General features: G+C 38.4%; 1 protein-coding gene and 1 non-coding gene across 2 annotated transcripts in view; one reads left to right on the forward strand and one right to left on the reverse strand.

Moving 5' to 3' along the window:
- Positions 1-6,514, reverse strand: part of LOC109998951 (ceramide synthase) — a 35,482-nt gene extending 28,968 nt beyond the window's left edge. The window contains exon 1 of the mRNA XM_020653897.3: positions 6,165-6,514. Within this exon, the coding sequence (XP_020509553.1) occupies positions 6,165-6,286 (122 nt within the window). The 5' untranslated portion in view covers positions 6,287-6,514. The remainder of the gene's footprint in view (positions 1-6,164) is intronic.
- A 4,980-nt stretch (positions 6,515-11,494) lies between these two features.
- On the forward strand, positions 11,495-16,653 carry LOC109998949 (uncharacterized). Its single transcript, XR_010668708.1, has 4 exons — positions 11,495-11,652; positions 12,684-12,802; positions 14,444-14,707; positions 16,075-16,653. It is a non-coding gene; the product is annotated as an uncharacterized protein (transcript).
- Positions 16,654-19,397: the final 2,744 nt, after the last annotated feature.

The raw sequence follows: 19,397 nt of genomic DNA on the forward strand, positions 1-19,397 counted from the left end.
ACACACACACACACACACACACACTCCTCCCCCCCCCCCCCCCCCCCCCCCCCCACGCCTCGCTGCCTTCTAGGGCTGTATGGCCGCATACTCCATCACAAGACCCAGATTTTACACAGCCTGTTCATTGTTTGTCCGCCAATAACCCTCTCTCTCCGTGCTTGATGAAAGGTTGAGGTTGATGGGGTGAGGAGCGTGCAGAGTGGAAAAGGGGAAGAATGCCTTGCTGCCTTGTTCGGCAATGTTGTCTTTTCTTTTCCTGCTGTGTCAGGCCAGAGAACAACCACGGCTTCCCTTTCACTACAACCAAGTCTTCCTTCTGACTGTTTCGTTATACACGGACCGCTTGGTCTTCTCGTGTCCTGTCACACACACACAGTGTCTGACAAGTTAGGAGAGGTGGGGTTTTTCTGCTCCTCCAGTAAATGGCCTACGCAATCGGTAGATCCATTGGCGCTGCAGCAGAGCGAGGGAGAAAAAGTAGCAGCAGAAGCAAAAAAGGAAACGGGGTAAAGTGCATTTCGTGGCATGAAGGAACTCACTCTCTCTCTCTCTCTCTCTCTTAACAACCGCTCAATCGCACAAATGGATGCAGCTACATCACTAACTGCACTGTTCTCTAACCGCTTTGGTGGTCATTAATAAACAGTTAATCAATTTGACAGTCAATGGAAAATTATAGTGATGCTTTTGCTGATCCATGTGTAAAAACCAACCAGAGCTTCTCAACTGGTGCAGCTTTGTAAACTTTTCATCTATCATGATAAAATTTAATTAAAAACACATATTATTTGGACACTTAGACACTGGTCTTCCTTTTCACAGTATTTTCTCATTTATGGACATTTTTTGGAGTATGGAAATCCAGAGATAAACAAACTTTAAGTGGCAGCCAGAAAGATGGGTACACTTGGCCTGAAGTCAGTGATCACTGAAAATAAACAACCATCATAATGAGGATATTTAAATCTATTAACTGTGATTCTGCTCTGGTGATTACAAGGCTTTGGATTTGTTTTTAACTAGGGGTGCGTTTAGTCGACTAAACACCCTCTTTAGTCTGCACCAGAATTACTCCTCAGTTAAACTAATTATTATTTTTATATGTTGCATGTATCAGGTTAAACTGGCATATCGACCAGATGAATGTGTAACCACATATAGCATGTGGACGTTAACCTACAGGGCGGACCAAAGGCGGGCGGCGCTAGCACTGCGAACATTGTTTACCTACAGACTATTCTAAATACATTGTGATCAATTAATACCTTTTTCTGAGTGCTTTTAAAAAAAACTTTGGACTAGTTGGTTGGTCTGAATATTATTTACGTTGAAACAAAGAGACGAGTCACCTGGAAAACCTATTCTAAACCGCTATGCCTTTGTACTTATACATTGCATCTGCCACAGTGTAGTTTCACATTGCATTATACCGTTGCAGAAGGATTCTGTCCCACCATTTCACCCTTACAACAGTGCTTTATTCATACATTGCAACTGGGGATTATTGGCAGGATTTCAAAATGTTCATTCAATCATAATTGACAGTTAACATCCTGTTTCCTCTGTTCTACAAGTAGTGTAGTACTATCTAAGTGTTTGGCTGGTGGTCATTTAAGACACAGTGTAAACCAAGCAGTAGAGAAAGTACATAGAGAAAGACAGAAAGGATTCTTATCAATCTTGAAGTCCTAACATTAAGACCACTGCTGCCATATGAACCCTTTAAAGGCGTACAATAACTGTGGCCACGAGACTTTTAGGCTTAGAGTGTGTGCCGGGCGATGTTGAGCATTATAATCCCTTATGAAGTCAAGTGTTGTTCTTCAAAGTAGGGTAAAGTTGCCCCTGGTTCTAGAGGAAAGCCTTTCAGCTGATTTGAAACATTTGGGTGCATTGTTGGTACTCAGCTACTGATCACTGTTGTGTTTCAGCGCCACCCTGTTTTCACAGTTCACGATCATTTTTTGTGAGGTATAAACAAATCAGGAGGAAAGCCTTTTCCCCCCCCTGCCTCCAAACAACTGCTTGTGAGTGGATTATCTTTTTCTGTGCAGACTGAGGATTATCCTCACCTCTTTTTTTTTTTTTTTTACCTTGTTTGATCATCTCAACATTGTATTTACAGCCCTTCCTTTGGGAAGTTAAAGAAGTGGCACAGTCCACCGTGTCACTGCATATCAGCCCAATTAGTTGGTGATAAACCCTCAACAGAAACCAAAGAAGCCTTTCTAAATAAGAATCCAGTTAGTGGAGCTCATTACAATGATTTGAGCTTGCATGTGAATGTGCATGGGAAGTGTTGAGAGCCAAAAAAAGAAGCTGAATCGCTTCAATGACCAGTAGCAGCTACGTTTCTAAATATACTTTCTCAATGTTGGACCAAGACACCATCGATAATGCGGTTGGAGATCAACTCTTGCATGTACAGTATACACCTCAATCAGCCTCAAACACTAGGCGTTCTACGCTTGGGCCTCAGTTAGATAGATAGATAGATACTTTATTGATCCCGAGGGAAATTCAAAGCATCCAGTAGCAGGTTACAAAGACGTACATGACATGAAACATTTGTTACAAATTAAACCGCAAAACTGACGCCCCCCTTCCCATACATATATATTAACCTGAAAAAAGAGATTTAAAGAATACCCCTAGATGAATCAAACTTAAACTGTGCAATTAAAAATAGACTTATGCAAGAAATGTACATAACCCATGCAGGGATAAAAAGTTCCCGTGCTTTGACCAAGATGTTGAACAGCATAGATATGTAGAGAAAAGCTGAAAAGTACTTGAACGAGAACCATGCATTTCCGCGCAGATATATTGAAGTAGATGGATTCCAGGGAATGGGTGACTATCGCAGTCGGACATTCTTCTGTGTCAATAATTCTCGATTCTCCTTCAGTGCTTGTATACTGGGTTAAGGAAAGTAGTTCAATTAAATGTCCTAATCAAGCTATAACCGCAGCTCTACTTGACTGTGCATGTAAACATACCGACTGGCCCGGGCATCTTTTGCTAGCTAGCTTGAAGCTAACACACGGTTGCTACATTGGTTCTTCAGGTCAGGTCAGTCGAGTAAGTAAAAATATGTCAGAGATAGGACGGACGTGCAGCGGTTTTCTTCTCAGCGAACAAATGCTTCATGCAAACACTCCCGAGCGCACAGCCAGCGCTTTTCTGTGCAGAAAAAATACTAGGTAGACACGGGGTCCTTAAAGTCTAAAAGACAGGAGCACTTATGATGACTAAGGTTTTTTTTTAAAAGAGATGCTATGTTACAAAGTGGGAATTTTACGATCAAATATGTCAGAAATTAAAAGGACAAGATGATATCATCTCAGACACTGCTGATTATATTTTGACCTGTTTTTTATTTTTATTTTGGATCATTCTGAGGTGTTATACAATATCAATTTAATTACATTAAAAATACTGCATTATTTTACATGATTAAATTATGTTGTATAAAATGTTTGCTAACGTTTTAAATGCAACATTGCTATACTATAATCTTCAAACTACTGTCATCAAAGTGCAATGGAAAACTGATCACTATCGACCATTCAGAGATATGTGATATAGATAATATCTTTAAATTACCCAATAATTTATTTTATAATGAAATGTTTGCATTGGGTAGCAGAGGCCAGATTCAATATTAAATAATGCTTTTGTGAGACATAACCAAGAATCACCATGAAGATGCATGACATTTGCACAGGGGCTTTAAAATATCACATATTTCTGATGAATGTGAACCAAATCGAAGACACTAGCATCATCAAAGCATGTGACTCATGCTGAACCGTAGATACAGCGCAATTTAAGGGCTGGTTTTAGTGGTCAGGAAGCAATGTGACATCCCCCGGAGGCTCGGACGCTTGTGAGAACAACATTTTCCTGTTAGATGAGCATTAGTAAATTAGTACGAGCTTTATTCAGGAGTCCGGTTCAGTGTTTTCCAGTGCATAGCTAACTCAGCAGTCAGTCCTGACCGGAGCTCAGAGGAGGATTAACAAGAGTGACAGCGTACAAATGAGCATTGAACTGAGCTGTGCACATCACAAGCGGGTGTCACACAGCGGGACACACATATACACAAACTATATCTATTATAACTGCAATGCTACCCATTACATGTAAAGCATCTGAAGAGGCTGCAGACATTATGTTTTGAAACTTGATTCCCTATGTGAGGGTGGATGTAAGGCAAAGTCCAAGACTACTTACTGGATGTTAACCATCAAGAAAAAAGGCATGCTAGGGGAACTTTTGAGCTCTCATAGACACATTTTTCTTATATAACACAAACAACAAGAGATAACCATTTAATAGCTTTTCTATCAAGACTTAAGAGTGCACTAGGAATTTAATTTTAAACTTTGATGTGAAACTAGTAAGAATCAAATGATGACACCTGACTAAAAAAAAACTAGATGTCCTAGGCACCTGATGTAGGGTAAATAGGGATGTCAAGATTCATTGTAAAATCGTGATAAATCGATTCAAAAGGTGCCAAGATTCACATTGGTACTCTGAAAAATGAATCGCAATAATATGGTGAGCGTCAGCAGCTGTAGAGTCTTTTAAATCGAAAGGTGAGGATGTATTTCCGCTTCCCCAAGACAGAAAATGAAAGAGGTGAGAAGATAACAGACGAGACAAAAAACTGTGTGCAAATAGTGCAAGAAGACAGAGAACTACACAAATAGCACGACCAACATGATGCAGCATTTAATCGACACCACAGCGAGAAGCTCCAATCGCCTCCCCTTGTTGAGAGAAGAAAAACCTTAAAAGGCCAAACACTAACACTAACAAGCGGGTTAGCAGCCCCTGAAGGAATCTTTTTCATTCATAATCATGATTTCATGATAATATCTGTCTCACCTTACTGTAACCTGTTCTGCACATGTTTAAATTTACAAATTATCCCTGCACTCAAGTTCACTTCATTTGTCTGTCTACTCGCCGTTACATTGAATAGTCTCTGCTGATAACATGTCTACACTCATGCACTTTAACTTATGTCAATACTGTCCATTTACAACTCTGTTTTTGCACATTTACATTTAATCTTTCATATTTAAGACTAGTAATGCTTAGTTAAATCCTGGTTGTTTATATTCTCATTCTTAGTGCTTATTTACTTTGTATTTAATAATATATAATGTTTAGATTTGATAATATTGTGTTTTTTGCTCATATTGTGTGTTTGGACAACCTGCTGCTGTAACGCCACAATTTCCCAGTTTGGGATCAATAAAGAAATTCTATTCTATTCTATTCTATAAATGTGTCTCATTTTGTAAAATAAATCGTATCGTGAACCCAGCATCGTGAATTGTATCATGAGTTGAGTGAATCGTTACATCCCTACTTAAGAGGGCACTAGGTTTGTGAAACTAGTAAGAATCAAGACACTGACAGGCTGCCTGTCTTGACACCTCGAGTACAAAAAAAAACTAGATGTCATAGGCACCCACATGGTAGATTCTTGTGATTTTAAGAAACACGAATCGCATGCAAACTCATTTGCTCTGCCTGAATTGGGAAAACAAACAACAGCATTAGCGAAATGCTGCCAATGCAGACAGTGCTCTCTCTCTCTCTCTCTCTCTCTCTCTCTCTCTCTCTCCCATAGCATCTTTGGGTAAAAAAAAAAAATAGTGAATATCTTCAGATTTTTGTCTTATTAAGCTTCAGTTCTTTGTGATACTATCTATTATTAAAATAAGGGAGATTAACTTGTTCTTAAAACACAATACCACATATTAACAACCCTAATGTATGCACTTTACGCTTCGCTATTTCTCAGTTTTCTATGGTAACGCACTTCCATATCTCCCTACAGGGACCCATAGTTTCGCTACTGATATTATATTTTTAAATCATCACTACACGGATGTTTAGAGGATTCCTGTGCTCACTGTGTCACACTAAAACACCCTTTACACCAGCAAAATGTCGATTTGAGAGGATACTGGTATTCGTAGTGGACACACTGGGGATAAACCAGCAGCACGTCAAGCTAACTGAAAATGTTAGCTTTCAGCAACTTAGCAACAAGGTCAAATGCTACAGCACGGCGGAGTGATACGTGTTGTTTAAAGATGCTTTGTGGTGTAAAGTGATGAATGTGAAAGCCAGTTTACCTTTCGCTGACCAGCACCACGTCGGCATCGCTCCAATGTTTGAACACACACGGCAGGATCCTCCTGAAGGCGAAGAAGAGACCGGGGAAAACTACGGCGCCACAAGCTAAAACTTGCAACATCCTGCCTGTCTGTTCCCGTGAAGCTGCCCGGCGACCTGACGCTCTCCCTCCGCGAGTTTCTCCCGTTTATCAGCGGCGTTGAGGCATTTTTTTGTGAGGCCGGTTGTCGGTGTTTTTTCACCGGGAACAGTCCGCCATCCACATACACACACACACACACATACACACTGCTGAGGCTCAGCAGCAGCACCACTGTGACGAGCTGAAGACGATGAAAACTAACGGTAGTTTCCACGACGACCTTCACAATAAAAGTCTTGACCCGGCGCCGAAACAAACCACGCTTTTATTTTGAAGGACACACTTAGAAACACTGAACCACAAAAACAACATTTTTCTGTGCTGTTTTTAAGTGATTGGTTTATTTCTATACGAAAGTTTTCATTTAAATCTTGATTTAATTAACAAAAGTGGAGACAGCACTATTAATATCATCATCATCATTATTATTATTATTATTATTATTATTATTACTAACATTGTGTTATTATTATTACTATTATTATTATTATTATTATTATTATTATTATTATTATTATTATCATTACTAACGTTGTATTATTATTATTACTACTATTATTATTATTATTATTATTATTATTATTATCATTACTAACGTTGTATTATTATTATTATTATTATTACTATTATTATTATTATTATTATTATTATCATTACTAACATTGTATTATTATTATTATTATTACTATTATTATTATTATCATTACTAACATTGTATTATTATTATTATTATTACTATTATTATTATTATTATTATTTAGCATCAATATATATATACATATATACTGTACATTCTATATATTTTATTATATTATTATATTAGTCTATATTATATAACATTTCATTATATTACACTATATTGCACTATATTATATTATATTATATTATACTACATTATATTATATAACTGCACTCTGCATTACTGTGGTACAACACTGCCTCTCTTCTCTGCTGTTTTACATTACTTGCTGCTATTTATCATACCAAGTCACTTTAATCATCACTTGTCACTTTATCTTTTCATTCTCTGCAAATACTGTCTCAATTCCATGCATAGTTTAATGTGTATTTTGAGCTTTCTTGTCTGTGCTGCTGCAGTGTCCGAATTCCCCCTCTGGGGATCAATAAAGTATTATCCTATCCTATTCTATCCTAATATGGTGACTGCCATCGTTCAAGCTCAAAACACTTCTTTATGAGCCAACAGGGGAAAAACACTAAGACAACTTTTATTTTTTAAACAGTCCATAATTAAGACATCCAATAGACACAGTAAAATTCAGAGTATTTGGAGACAAGTTGTATATTATTTCTGCCTTTATTTATGATTTTGTTCTCAAAAGCCTCTGAGAAAAAATATTCTGTCATCTGATGGTTTCTAAATGTGTTTGTTTGCTGTCTGATTGTTTTCAGGTTGCATAGAGCAGCTTAACAAGTGGTAAAATTTAGTGACCATGCTGTAAACCAAAACAATAAGGTCATTGATGCTCACTCATGCCATAGAGCTTAAGGACTTCACCGTTGAATTGTTACCTCTGACAGAGTCTCTGATGCGTAACTGAAACGTCAGAAGCTTTTTATCAGACGTCTAGTTCAGGCTCCCTTTAAAGTCAATTGACCCGGCTTCACTGGCCTCGTGTCTGGTAGCTTCTTATTAAAGAGCCTCTGGCATCAAGATTCACCATGATCCAATATTGTAGCTGTGACAGGACATCCTGATTACCCTAATAAACTACACAGTACAGCTTGGATTATTGCATTTTAAACTCATTGTGTAACTCAGAATGTTTGTTTGTCTCTCTATGTCAGCCCTGTGATTGACTGGCGACCAGTCTAGGGTGTACCCTGCCCCTCGCCCCGTGACAGATGGGATAGGCTGCAGCGGGGGTGATTCTGGAGTCTTTTGAGGCCCTGGGCAAAATTCACAGGAAGCCCCTCCAACCAGCATTCATCATCATTATGTTATAAACGATTTAAATGATTGGATGGATGGATTGATGGACGGATGGATGGATGATTGGATGGATGAATGGATGGATTGATGGATGATTGAATGAATGGATGATTGGATGGATGGATGATTGGGTGGATGGATTGATGGATGATTGGATGGATGGATGATTGGATGGATGGATGGACTGATGGATGGATGGATGGATGGATGATTGGATTGATGGATGGATGGATGGATGGATGATTGGGTGGATGGATGGACTGATGAATGGATGGATGGATGGATAGATGGATGGTTGGATGATTGGATGGATGGATGGATGGATGGATGGATGGACTGATGATTGGATGGATGGATGGATGGATGATTGGATGGATGGATGGATGGATGGACGGATGGATGGATGATTGGATGGATGGATGGATGGATGGACGGATGGATGGATGGATGGATGGATGGATGGATGATTGGATGGATGGATGGATTGATGGATGGATGATTGGATGGATGGATGGATGGATGATGGATGATTGGATGGATGGATGGATGGATGGATGATTGGATGGATGGATGGATGGATGGATTGATGGACAGATGGATAATGGATGGATGGACGGATGGATGGATAGATGATTGGACGGATGGATGGATAGATGATTGGATGGATGGATGGATGGATGATTGGATTGATGGATGATTGGATGGATGGATGATTGGATGGATGGATGATTGGATTGATGGATGATTGGATGGATGGATGATTGGATTGATGGATGATTGGATGGATGGATGTGTAGCTAAGGTCACAAAAAGATAAAGTGGGACACAATGTCACCAGATGATTCGTACTTCAAGAGAAGATTTGTGTGTTTAAATGGTTATGAAGAATAGAGTTGTGTGTTTAAATGGTTATGAAGAATAGAGTTGTGTGTTTAAATGGTTATGAAGAATAGAGTTGTGTGTTTAAATGGTTATGAAGAATAGAGTTGTGTGTTTAAATGGTTATGAAGAATAGAGTTGTGTGCCTCTATGTCAGGCTCAGTTTTGCTGTTGTTCTTGGTTTCTGAAGGCTTCAGCTCAAGTCACCCACACTGTTACTCCCTTGCACTTGCACTTCTTCCGAGGTTCCCAGTGTATTACAGTAACAACTTAGAAATCCTGTCAAGCCTATAAAGCACTTAATGGTTTGGCTTTCCAGTACATTTCTGACCAGCTCACTAATTATATCTTATCACATTATGACCGACTGTCATGCAGTAGTTTTTCCAACTGAACATTAGGACATAGAGGATCCAGATCTGTCTCCATAATCACTGCCTTTTTTCAAATTTTGCATCACCAAAAAAAGGAGCTATGTTGCCATTATCTTGTGTTATAAAGTAGATGTGATTGGTGAAGTTAGAAAGGGTAAATAACTGATATTTATGTGAGTTTTTGTACACATCCATTTCAGGCCACCCTTGTATAAGTCACCGCCCCAGTTGGGCCACCACAGTCCAAAACAAAGTCTGGACACGCCCCTGCTGCCTCTCACTCATTGAAGGTGAATTCCTCGAATAATATCCTGCTGCGTTCTCGCATCAGCTCACTGTTCCAAATATTTTTTTCTCTAGTTTCAAATTTGAGGTATGCCAAGCCAACTAGCTGCTTTTCACTTATAAAGGGTAGCCGTCTTTTCATATATGCCTCGGTAAGAGAGTAAAAAACAAATGTTTCCCAAAATGCTGCCTTTTCCCTTCATGATTAACCGGAATGAAAATGGACTGAAGTTTATTTTTTAGAAAACAGCTTGCTCACAGAGCACATATAGAAAAATTATCTTTTTCTATATGTATAATTTTTACACACACACATCACCTCTTCATGGTGATTTTACAATACTTGACAACATGCCTGAAAAGGCTTTCTGCGCTTTTTAAAAAAGTTTTCGGGCAGCAGGGGGTTGTTTTTGTCGCAGGATGGTCACTGGACAAAGTTGGCCGCTCTAAGTCATCCACACAGTTTCCATGTAAATGAAATACTATGGTGACAGTGTTTTCAGATGCAGAGTTCTGCATAGCCGACCAAGCAGAGCTGAGAACAGAAGCTCTGATATTAACCTTGTTTAACCTGGATATTTTGCCTGTTGGATCAGTTTTTGTTTTTGCAATTTCAAGTGTTTAGCTAGTGCTGCTGATTCAGGTACAGAAAGAAGTGCACCAAATGTAACAAGACAGCAATTCACTCTGTAAGTATTTATTTAATTTCAGACCCTAATGTGTTGTATATTTAATTTAGTATAATTTTTTCAGAATATGCTACTTAGTAAACGATAGCACAACTTATTTAGCCTTTGGAATTTTCCCTCCTATGACCTTTGTTGAGGAGATGAGAACTGCTTTCGTATTTGCCAGCAGTCATAAAAATGTTTCAATTAAATACATACATTTGTCATTGCTAGTTAGCTCTATCTTTACAAGTTTACCTGATGTGGTTCCCAAAACATAAAAAGATCATTTGAAGGTGCCAGATGTTTTTCTGCTTCTATGGTAAGGGTTTAGTTCTGTATAGACACAAGCTGTTTTCAGACCTGCACTCTGCTCAAGCAGAAAACCTCCGGTGTTGAAAAATTAAGCCGAAAGGGCAAAAAAACTGCATTCTTTGACTGTCTGCGTGGAACCCCGGTAGTCACATACACACCCCTTTCAAAAAATACGTTTTTACAGCATAAATCAACATGTTTACTCCCTCCCACTCGCTCGAGGTAAAATCTCCTCGCTGTATCCTACTGCGTTCTCAAGTCGTCACATCTTCTCACTCGGACTGTCTGCAGAAAAAATGACTAAGGTGCCGGCAGGAGTATAACTCCGGTTAAAGTCTGAGGACGGCTGTTTGCGTTCACACATACACCTCACCCCGGAATGTGTGAAAACGACTAATAAATATAAAAACGATTTTATTGATAAAGATTTTGTTCCATTTCAAATAAAGCCACTGCTTACAGGGAAAGGATAGTAAGCTCACATCATGCTGTTCCTGCTTCTTTGTTCGCCCACAATCGAAAGCTCCTAATGTTTGTGTGCATTATAAGAACCATACAGTATGTACTTCCTGATCAATGTCTCCTACATGTGCAGCGGTGAGTGAGTGAGCCATAAAACAAAACTTATATAGCTCTGTGGAAAGCATTTATAAACCTATCAAAATCAATACATGCAATGTCTCCCTGGCTGAATTGTGGTGATGAACTACAGCGCAAATACACAAACGCAAACACACACTCATGTACAGATGGGAGGACTGGAGATGATGGGGAGGTGTTGGTGTTATAAAAGGGTCATAAGGAGCAGGTGTCTGAGAAAATCTGCTGGTCTCACTGTAAGGACGATAGTCATTATTGGCAGCCTGGCAGGTGAGTAACGCAGCTTTTTACATAACACCCTCACAGATCTGTTCGGGAAAAATCCAAACTTTTATATAAAATGAGCAAAGAGCACAGATTTGTACATCCAGAAAACACAAGTATCTTTATGATTTGATGGAAAACTTAAAACACATTTAGTCTCAGGGTTAATGTCTGTATTGTTTTTATATATGTGACCAACGACATATAATCTTGGGAGTGAAATCAGTCAGTTTGATTAGTAATCAAAGTGTTGGGTTTGTTTTACTGATCACAAACAGTGACATGACGGCAAAGATAACAGGATCATCCAACAGTAACCAATATGAACACAATGGTCAGCTCTTTTAAAACATGTTTTTTCTCCTTAAATGTTATTTAAGTATCATTGAATTCATTTGATGCTATGTTTGGGGTGATACGGGGTTGTAAACTCTTCATTCAGGATAAAAGGTGCAAAAAATGGAATTAAGGGGACTTTTTAAGTCTTTTTCTTTAAGCAACACGGTGCAGAGAGGCCACATGGTGGTGCAGTCATTAGCGCTGTTGTTTCACAGCAAGTTCCTGGTTTGTATGCTGCAACTCTTAGGAGTTTGCATGTTCTCCCCGATCATTCATGGGTTGCCTCCGGATACTGCGGCTTCCTCCCACAGTCCAAAGTCATTCTTCTTAGGTTAATTGGTGACTCTAAATAGCCCGTAGGTGTGAATGTTGAGTGTGGACGTTCCTTATGTGTCAGCCCTGTGATTGACTGGGGACCAGTCAAGGGTGTACCCCGCCTCTCGCCCAATGACAGCTGGGATGGGCTCCTGCCACCCCCCCCCCCCCCCCCCCCCCCCCGTTGACCCCGCCTGGGATGAGCAGTATAGATAATGGATGGATGGATGGAAGACAATGCAGAAAAGAGAATAAGTAATGCAATACAGCTGTAGTGTTTTCAAGTGAATGTCCTGTGTGTGAGTCTGGAGAGTAAGATAAGGGGACAGGACACATATTACATGTAAAATTAACTCCCTCTGTGGGGCCTTTTTTGTTTCCAGCAGCACGGTCTACGATCCAAACAGAGGCTTTTTAAGACACTGAATTATTCCCCGTGTTTACAACTCCAAGGCGATGCATATGAATCTTCCTGCACTTACTCTTTGCCTCCTTGGCACAGGTAAGAAAAATGTCCAACCAAAGAAATCTAGAAATCAACTTCTAATAAAGATCCTTGTACTTAGTTTGTATGCTGTCTCTAATGGCTTGATCAATCAATAATTTACCAATTCTTCATAGATCAGTTACAAGTCATTATTATGAGGTGATAAATAATACGTTTATTCATTCTTAAAATACATTTCCAGATGTTTCCTTTCTTTCTAAGAACAGGTATAAATGTTATTGAGTGATTTTTAAATGTTTAAATCATTAATTTGCATTTATAAGTTAAAGCTTTGTGGATTTTGCTCCAGATTTTTAAAAACTGAACAGTCAAAGAAATGTAATTTACATGACCAAGAAACCAAAAGTTGTTCTTATTAATGCTTATACATTACTTCTAAAACATTCATTACACATTTATGCATACTGCCTTGTTGCAAAAAATCGTATCAAGTCAGTTTGGAAATCACATCAGTGGGTCCTGACGAGTAAAGCTTTGTAAAACAAGGAAGCACATTCAATGTTGTTAAGATGTATAAATATAAAACAGCCAACATTTTTTTATGTAATGATTTGTGTGCTGTGCAGTAAAAAGGGAGGAGGGAATAAACAGTGTGTGGAGGTTGGGTTGAGGTACATCCAGCATAATTATCTTTGAGTTTCAGTGTCGTCATGACCCAGAAGTTTCTGTCTTTAGAGTAAATGTTCTGAAGTATTAAAAGTTTAAACCTTACCATTAAAATTCTTCAAATGATCGAGCTTGTATTTTCTGTGGTGCTTCAGGTCAGTTCAGTCAGCCTCATTTCTTTGAACAGGTTAGACATCCATGTCTGGTGCTAAAACACAATCAATAAGAACAACGTCTTGGATTCTTGGTCGTGTAAATTACATTTCTATCCAACTCATAAATGCAAACTTGATAAAATAATTGATGGCTGTATTGACTTTGATTTCCACTTTCCATTTTTTTAACAACTTTGGTTGATACTTAAAGGTGCAGAAGTAAAAAAAAAAGAAGTTGATTAATGAAAAAAATGAATAATTGTGCTGTTTGGACCTTAAGGCGTTACAGAACGAAGAAACAGAACAAAACAAACACGTTAAAAAAGGGATTCTTTTTGACAGACTTCTGTAACCCACTGAAAAACCACTTTTGGGTCCCGACCCACCAGTTGCTAACCAGTGATCTAATGGTTGGTTTCAAAACTGTTTGTCAAAGAGGTTGGGCATAATGTTAAAATATTTGAATGGGGCCATTGGTTTATCTTTATTATATTTAACCATTGTTCCCAGTAATAATACAACACGTCATTCTTAAACTGTGTGTTTACTTTCCTTAATCTAATTTCCTTAATAGCTCATCATAAACTAACGATTATGAATAACAAGACTTGAGCATGGCAAGTTACAAGACACAAAATACATTTGGACATATTATTGACGTTAGGTGACCTGAATGAAACTTCAAATCTGGGCTGTGACTTAACTCCGAGATGATTTGAGCCCTTGAGTATCTTAACCTGTCCTGTAGTTGTTGAATTCTTAATCGAAATGTTTTTATTTTAAAGTTTTTTAAAGATCTTTACAAACTGACTTTGCTTGGATCTACATATTTAAAAAAATTGCATTTTTAATTTTTTGCCTTTTTCCAACAAAGTGGTAGTCACCCAAAACCTCACAGACCCATCAACTTCGTCCAACTCAAACAAATTACTACCAAATGGCACCTCTGTTGCCCCCACCTCAGCTGGACTCAATATCACAACGTCCAACATTACTGAAATGACAGATTCAACCATGACAACGGAAAACCCTTCATCCATCACCACCAAGCCTGCTGACCAAGGATCACCAGAAGGACTTTCAGATGGCGCCATAGCTGGCATTGCCATCGGCTCGATTGCTGGAGTGGCCGCTGTCGGTGGGTATAAAATGAGGACACGCTAAAGTTTCTTCTGTTACTCATTGACTAGAATTCAATGCATCTGAAACAAGACTTCAGAAGGATGATTTTATATTGACACTGCGCCACTTCTTCCTGATCAGTGTCTCCATTCTAACCAACTGAGAGATTCATAAACTAAGGTCTTTGTAGGAGCGATGGGTGTGTAAGATAGTAAATTCCTTTCAAACCTTGGAAGCCCGTTCCACTAGTAAGAGAGAAAATATGTAGAAATTTGAAATTCTAAAAGATATATTTGTCATGATAAGGGCTGGGAAAATATATCGATACAGCATTTTATTTCCTCATCCTGACTTGTGTGATAGAGATATTGATTGCACTTGGGCCAAATATTGATATTTCCCTGCTAATGTGGCTAACTGCGCTGGCGCTTATGACATAAAGGAGGGTAATGTGAAAGAATTGGCAAAAGAAGACGTTAACAGCGGGCTAAAAGAAGACGAAGAAAATGGGATAATGTGAGACAGCAGTGAAAAGATGGTAATAATAAAAATCCCAAACTTTTCTTTTTTAAGCAAATCCATTTAAAGGCAGGGTTGGTAACTTTTCAAAAACTAGCATTATTTTGAAAGTAGCATTCCCTCTGTGGTCCCTCAAAAGCCACGCCCCCTCACTTACATGCACGAGTGCCGTTGCTCCTTGTGTATAAACTACGTTGTCCCATGTCTCATTCAGCGGTAAGTTAACACTAAACTTTATCTTAATACATGTTAAAAAAACAACAACCATGACAACTGTACTACTCAAAACAGCCAACGACAGAATCACAGTATAAACTCTGTCATCGGTGACACGCTTAGAGTGTGGGATAGTGCACGTATTGGGCAGAGAACGAGCAGGGAGACAGGGAGGCGTCTGATTGGTTCATCAGATTGGTACCACGTGGCAGACATTGGTTGAAGTCTTTTCAGGCTTACAAACTGCTACAGATGTCGGATTTTCTTCGTTCAATTTTCAGAGAAGCTGAGTTATTAATTTCTGTCAGGACCTAAAGTCAATTTCAACCAAAATCTTAAAAAGTAAATCTGAAGGAAATTACCAACCCTGCCTTTAAACTGGCTTCACCAAATGGTAAAGCGATAATAAAGCAAAAGGAAAGAGAAACTAAATGGAAAATTAACAAACATTTCTGAGGTGCTTATGCGTTGAGATTAAAGAAGAATGTGAATTTAAAAGCCTGCAAGAGGCTTCAAATTAAATGTATTTTAATCTGATTTGATGGATATATGTTAGAACTTTAAAACCAAACAAACAGATGAAACTGAAGTGGTCTCAAACTCTCGTTAAAGATGATGAACATTAAAAGGCTTCATCTTGTTTTTCAGGTGGTGGTGTCTTTGGTGCTCTGAAGTTAACCGGGAGGCTTTGAGACCAGTCATGAAACACACATCATGTGCAAACCATCTTCAGCAAACCAGATTTCATCCTGAATGCACATTGAAAAATCACCTTTTGACTTATTAACTCAAATCAGAATAAATAAAAAGAACATGTTTAAGTGATATTATGGGACGATAAGAAAACACTAAAGTCTGTGTGACTGCTGGGCGATTATGATTGTTTGCATTGCTTCAGTTTGGGAAATAATCACTAACAGATGAATACACACATCTGTTATTTTTGTATTAAATATTAAGATATTTTTATGTTTTTTGATTTTTGATTATAGACATTAATTCCAACAGTGTTTGGTTTTAATTACTAGTTTTACTTTAACGTCTATCTCATCTGATAACTGCTGTCTTTGGATTTTAAAAGTAAGTTGGATTCAGTTGAATAATAATGTGATTCTAAGATTTTGGGATACATATTTATCTATAATGGCAAGCAATGAAGCAAGTGTGTTTGATGCATGTACAGCTCCATTTTCTTTGTCCTTTTTCAATAAAATCTTTTGTAAATCATTCAGACATTATTCCTACGCTCCGTCATCAGTTTGATATTTGATGACATCATGCCTCTGTGTTTTTCAATCTGAACTCTGTTTTCTCTGGCAGAAAAAAGCTTTGAAATGTCTGGATACATTCAATAAATAACAATATTTTATTTTAATTTGACTCCTGTAACATACTGTAGCATTTCCATATTCATTATAATAGCTGAGTAGCATAGTCAGGGTTGCCAGGTCTGTGTGACAAAACAAGCCCAAAAACCAGCCCAATGCCGGAAATCAAAATAAGACCTTAAAACATCTGGCAAGACAGCGGGACTGTGTGTGTGTGTTTGTTACTGCATGTGTATTTGGTTGTGGGAAATATTCCATGTGTACCTTTTGTGTCGATTTGTTTTTTTGTGTTAACAGGGTAGTTTATTTATTATATTGATTTTTATTATTAATTTACATCAAAAATTAATATCAAATGTAGGGCCACTCAACCCGCCGATAAAAAGAAAATAACCCGCAGCAGCACCTAAAAAGTAGCCCAATTGCTCGGGAAAACCACAGACCTGGCAACCCTGAGCATAGGGGTAAGCGTGCACACCCCATGTATGGAGGCTATATTCCTTCAAGCGGGTAGCCCAGGTTAGAATCAGACCTCTTGCTCCTTTCCCCCTCTCTCTTTCTCCCAGATTTCTGACTCCATCCACTGTCCACTGCCCAAAAATAAACCTTAATAAATAATAATAGTAGCTCAAGCTATGTGTGTAAAGTCCAGGTGTCGGTTATATAACTGCTGCTGTGCTGACTTGAGGTGTTTGTTCATTTTATGAGATAATGATGTTCTTGTATAATATGTGCATAAGCCTCCAGATTAGAGTCTAAAATCAATGTTTACAGAATATGATAGAGAAACTTCCCTTCTAATTATAGACTGACCAGGCTCAGCCCAGAGCGTCCATCCCATGTTTGTATAGACCGGAGCACCAACGTGAATTCTTGACAGCAGAAATGTTATGTTTAATTACATGTAAAGATGTTTATTTCGTCAGTTAATTTTGGCTTTTTAACTGTTTTTGGTACTGCCTTTTCAGGATGCTTTAACACCGTTGTGTTGCTGCAGGGGGCAGCATTAAGCAACCAAACCAGATTAACCCTTTCATGCATACTGGTCACTACAATGGACAGCTATTCAAAATAAATTTTCTCCTAATTGCAATGGTTTTGATGGAATGGTTTCACATCAGCCTCTCCAGTGGAGTATAGCAAGTAAGCCCGTATACTGTCATCCGTCGGCCATCAAAAAATGTCCTAAAAATCAAGATGGCCGATGTAACTCACAAATGCCGTGTGGTTCAGGAGAATCTTACAAATCCTGTTATGATAGTAGAGCCTCATCCACTCTGATGGACATTTCTGTAACCTCTTCAGAATTATGAATATTTAACAAATAAAAAAACAATAATGTAACTTTGCATGTCCTAAGAAGTAAAACAAATCATATAAAAAAAAATCTGGCTAAGTCATGCATGAAAGAGTTAGTGAAATAAAATAGGATAACTCACTGCGGATTAGGAGTTTGGTCCTTTATAAATGCATCAAAAAATATCTAGTGGAGCCTAAAGTGATTCTTGAATGTGAGAATATCCAACAGTTTAATAATTAAAGTGATATATTGTGTTATCTAATGCAGGACCAACCTGTTATACTGGACAGGTAATTAATATTCAACTCAAAAGTCTCAGGACATACAGTAGGTATACTTTTACTTGTTGGCTAATAATCCATTTTTTGGGTGTTATATAGTTTGTGACAGCTGATATAAACCAGCTGGTCAGTAGAGGGCGCTTCTGTGTAATCAAAGTATCAATAAAAGAGCGGAGAAGAACATACTGGAGAACAGGAACATAATGCAGCAATGTGGGGCATTACTTTGTGTTTATTTAATTGAAAACAATTTAAACCTACTTTTTGTTTTTTTAAGCGCTTCAACATCTCTTCAAACCAGGTCACCATTAGGGTTAACCTCCTGTTACATCACGGTGGCACTTTGTCGTGGACTTCGGCCCCTCATTAGGCCTTCACAGATTGATGATACGGTCATTAGCTGTGGAAGTATCAACACAGGGAGGGCTCGTCAGCAACACTGCTCCCATGCAGGCAAATTACTGTTAATACCCTGAGCTGTGTGATCAGCCCATATGGTGTTCATGGGAGCCAGAGGGACTGTGTGTGTGTGTGTGTGTGTGTGTGTGTGTGTGTGTGTGTGTACATGTTGGGGGAGGGTTATGTCCTATCTGTGTGTATCTGCAAAGATGACATTAAAGCGATGGTCCAAAGAGAACATTTTGATGATATTTTGTACTTTTTACTAACACTTAAAGATCTTTGTTGCACAGTGACGACCATGTTTGAGTAAATTATGTTCAAATTGACAAAATTGAACTTTTCAATGTCCTTGCTCTCTCCACCCAACATTTCCCGTCTCTCTTCAGCTGTCCTAAAGGCGAAAAACGCCCTCCAAAAAAAAAAATCCCTGCAGCTTTCTTCTTTTGCACATGAGGTATTCTGCAGAGTGAGGGTCAAACATGAACGTGAAGGAACAGTACGCAATGTCCAAATGAAAAGTGTTAAAGCTTCTCTGAAGGTTGTAAAGGTGTAGTTTTTAAAAGGTCTGTTTAATACCAATAGTTGATCTGAAATATTATATATATGTTAGGTAACACTTTATAATAACCATCATCTATAAACATTACAGAGATACATGGA

Source organism: Labrus bergylta, chromosome 14 (genome assembly GCF_963930695.1).
Source record: "Labrus bergylta chromosome 14, fLabBer1.1, whole genome shotgun sequence".
Taxonomy (NCBI): domain Eukaryota; kingdom Metazoa; phylum Chordata; class Actinopteri; order Labriformes; family Labridae; genus Labrus; species Labrus bergylta.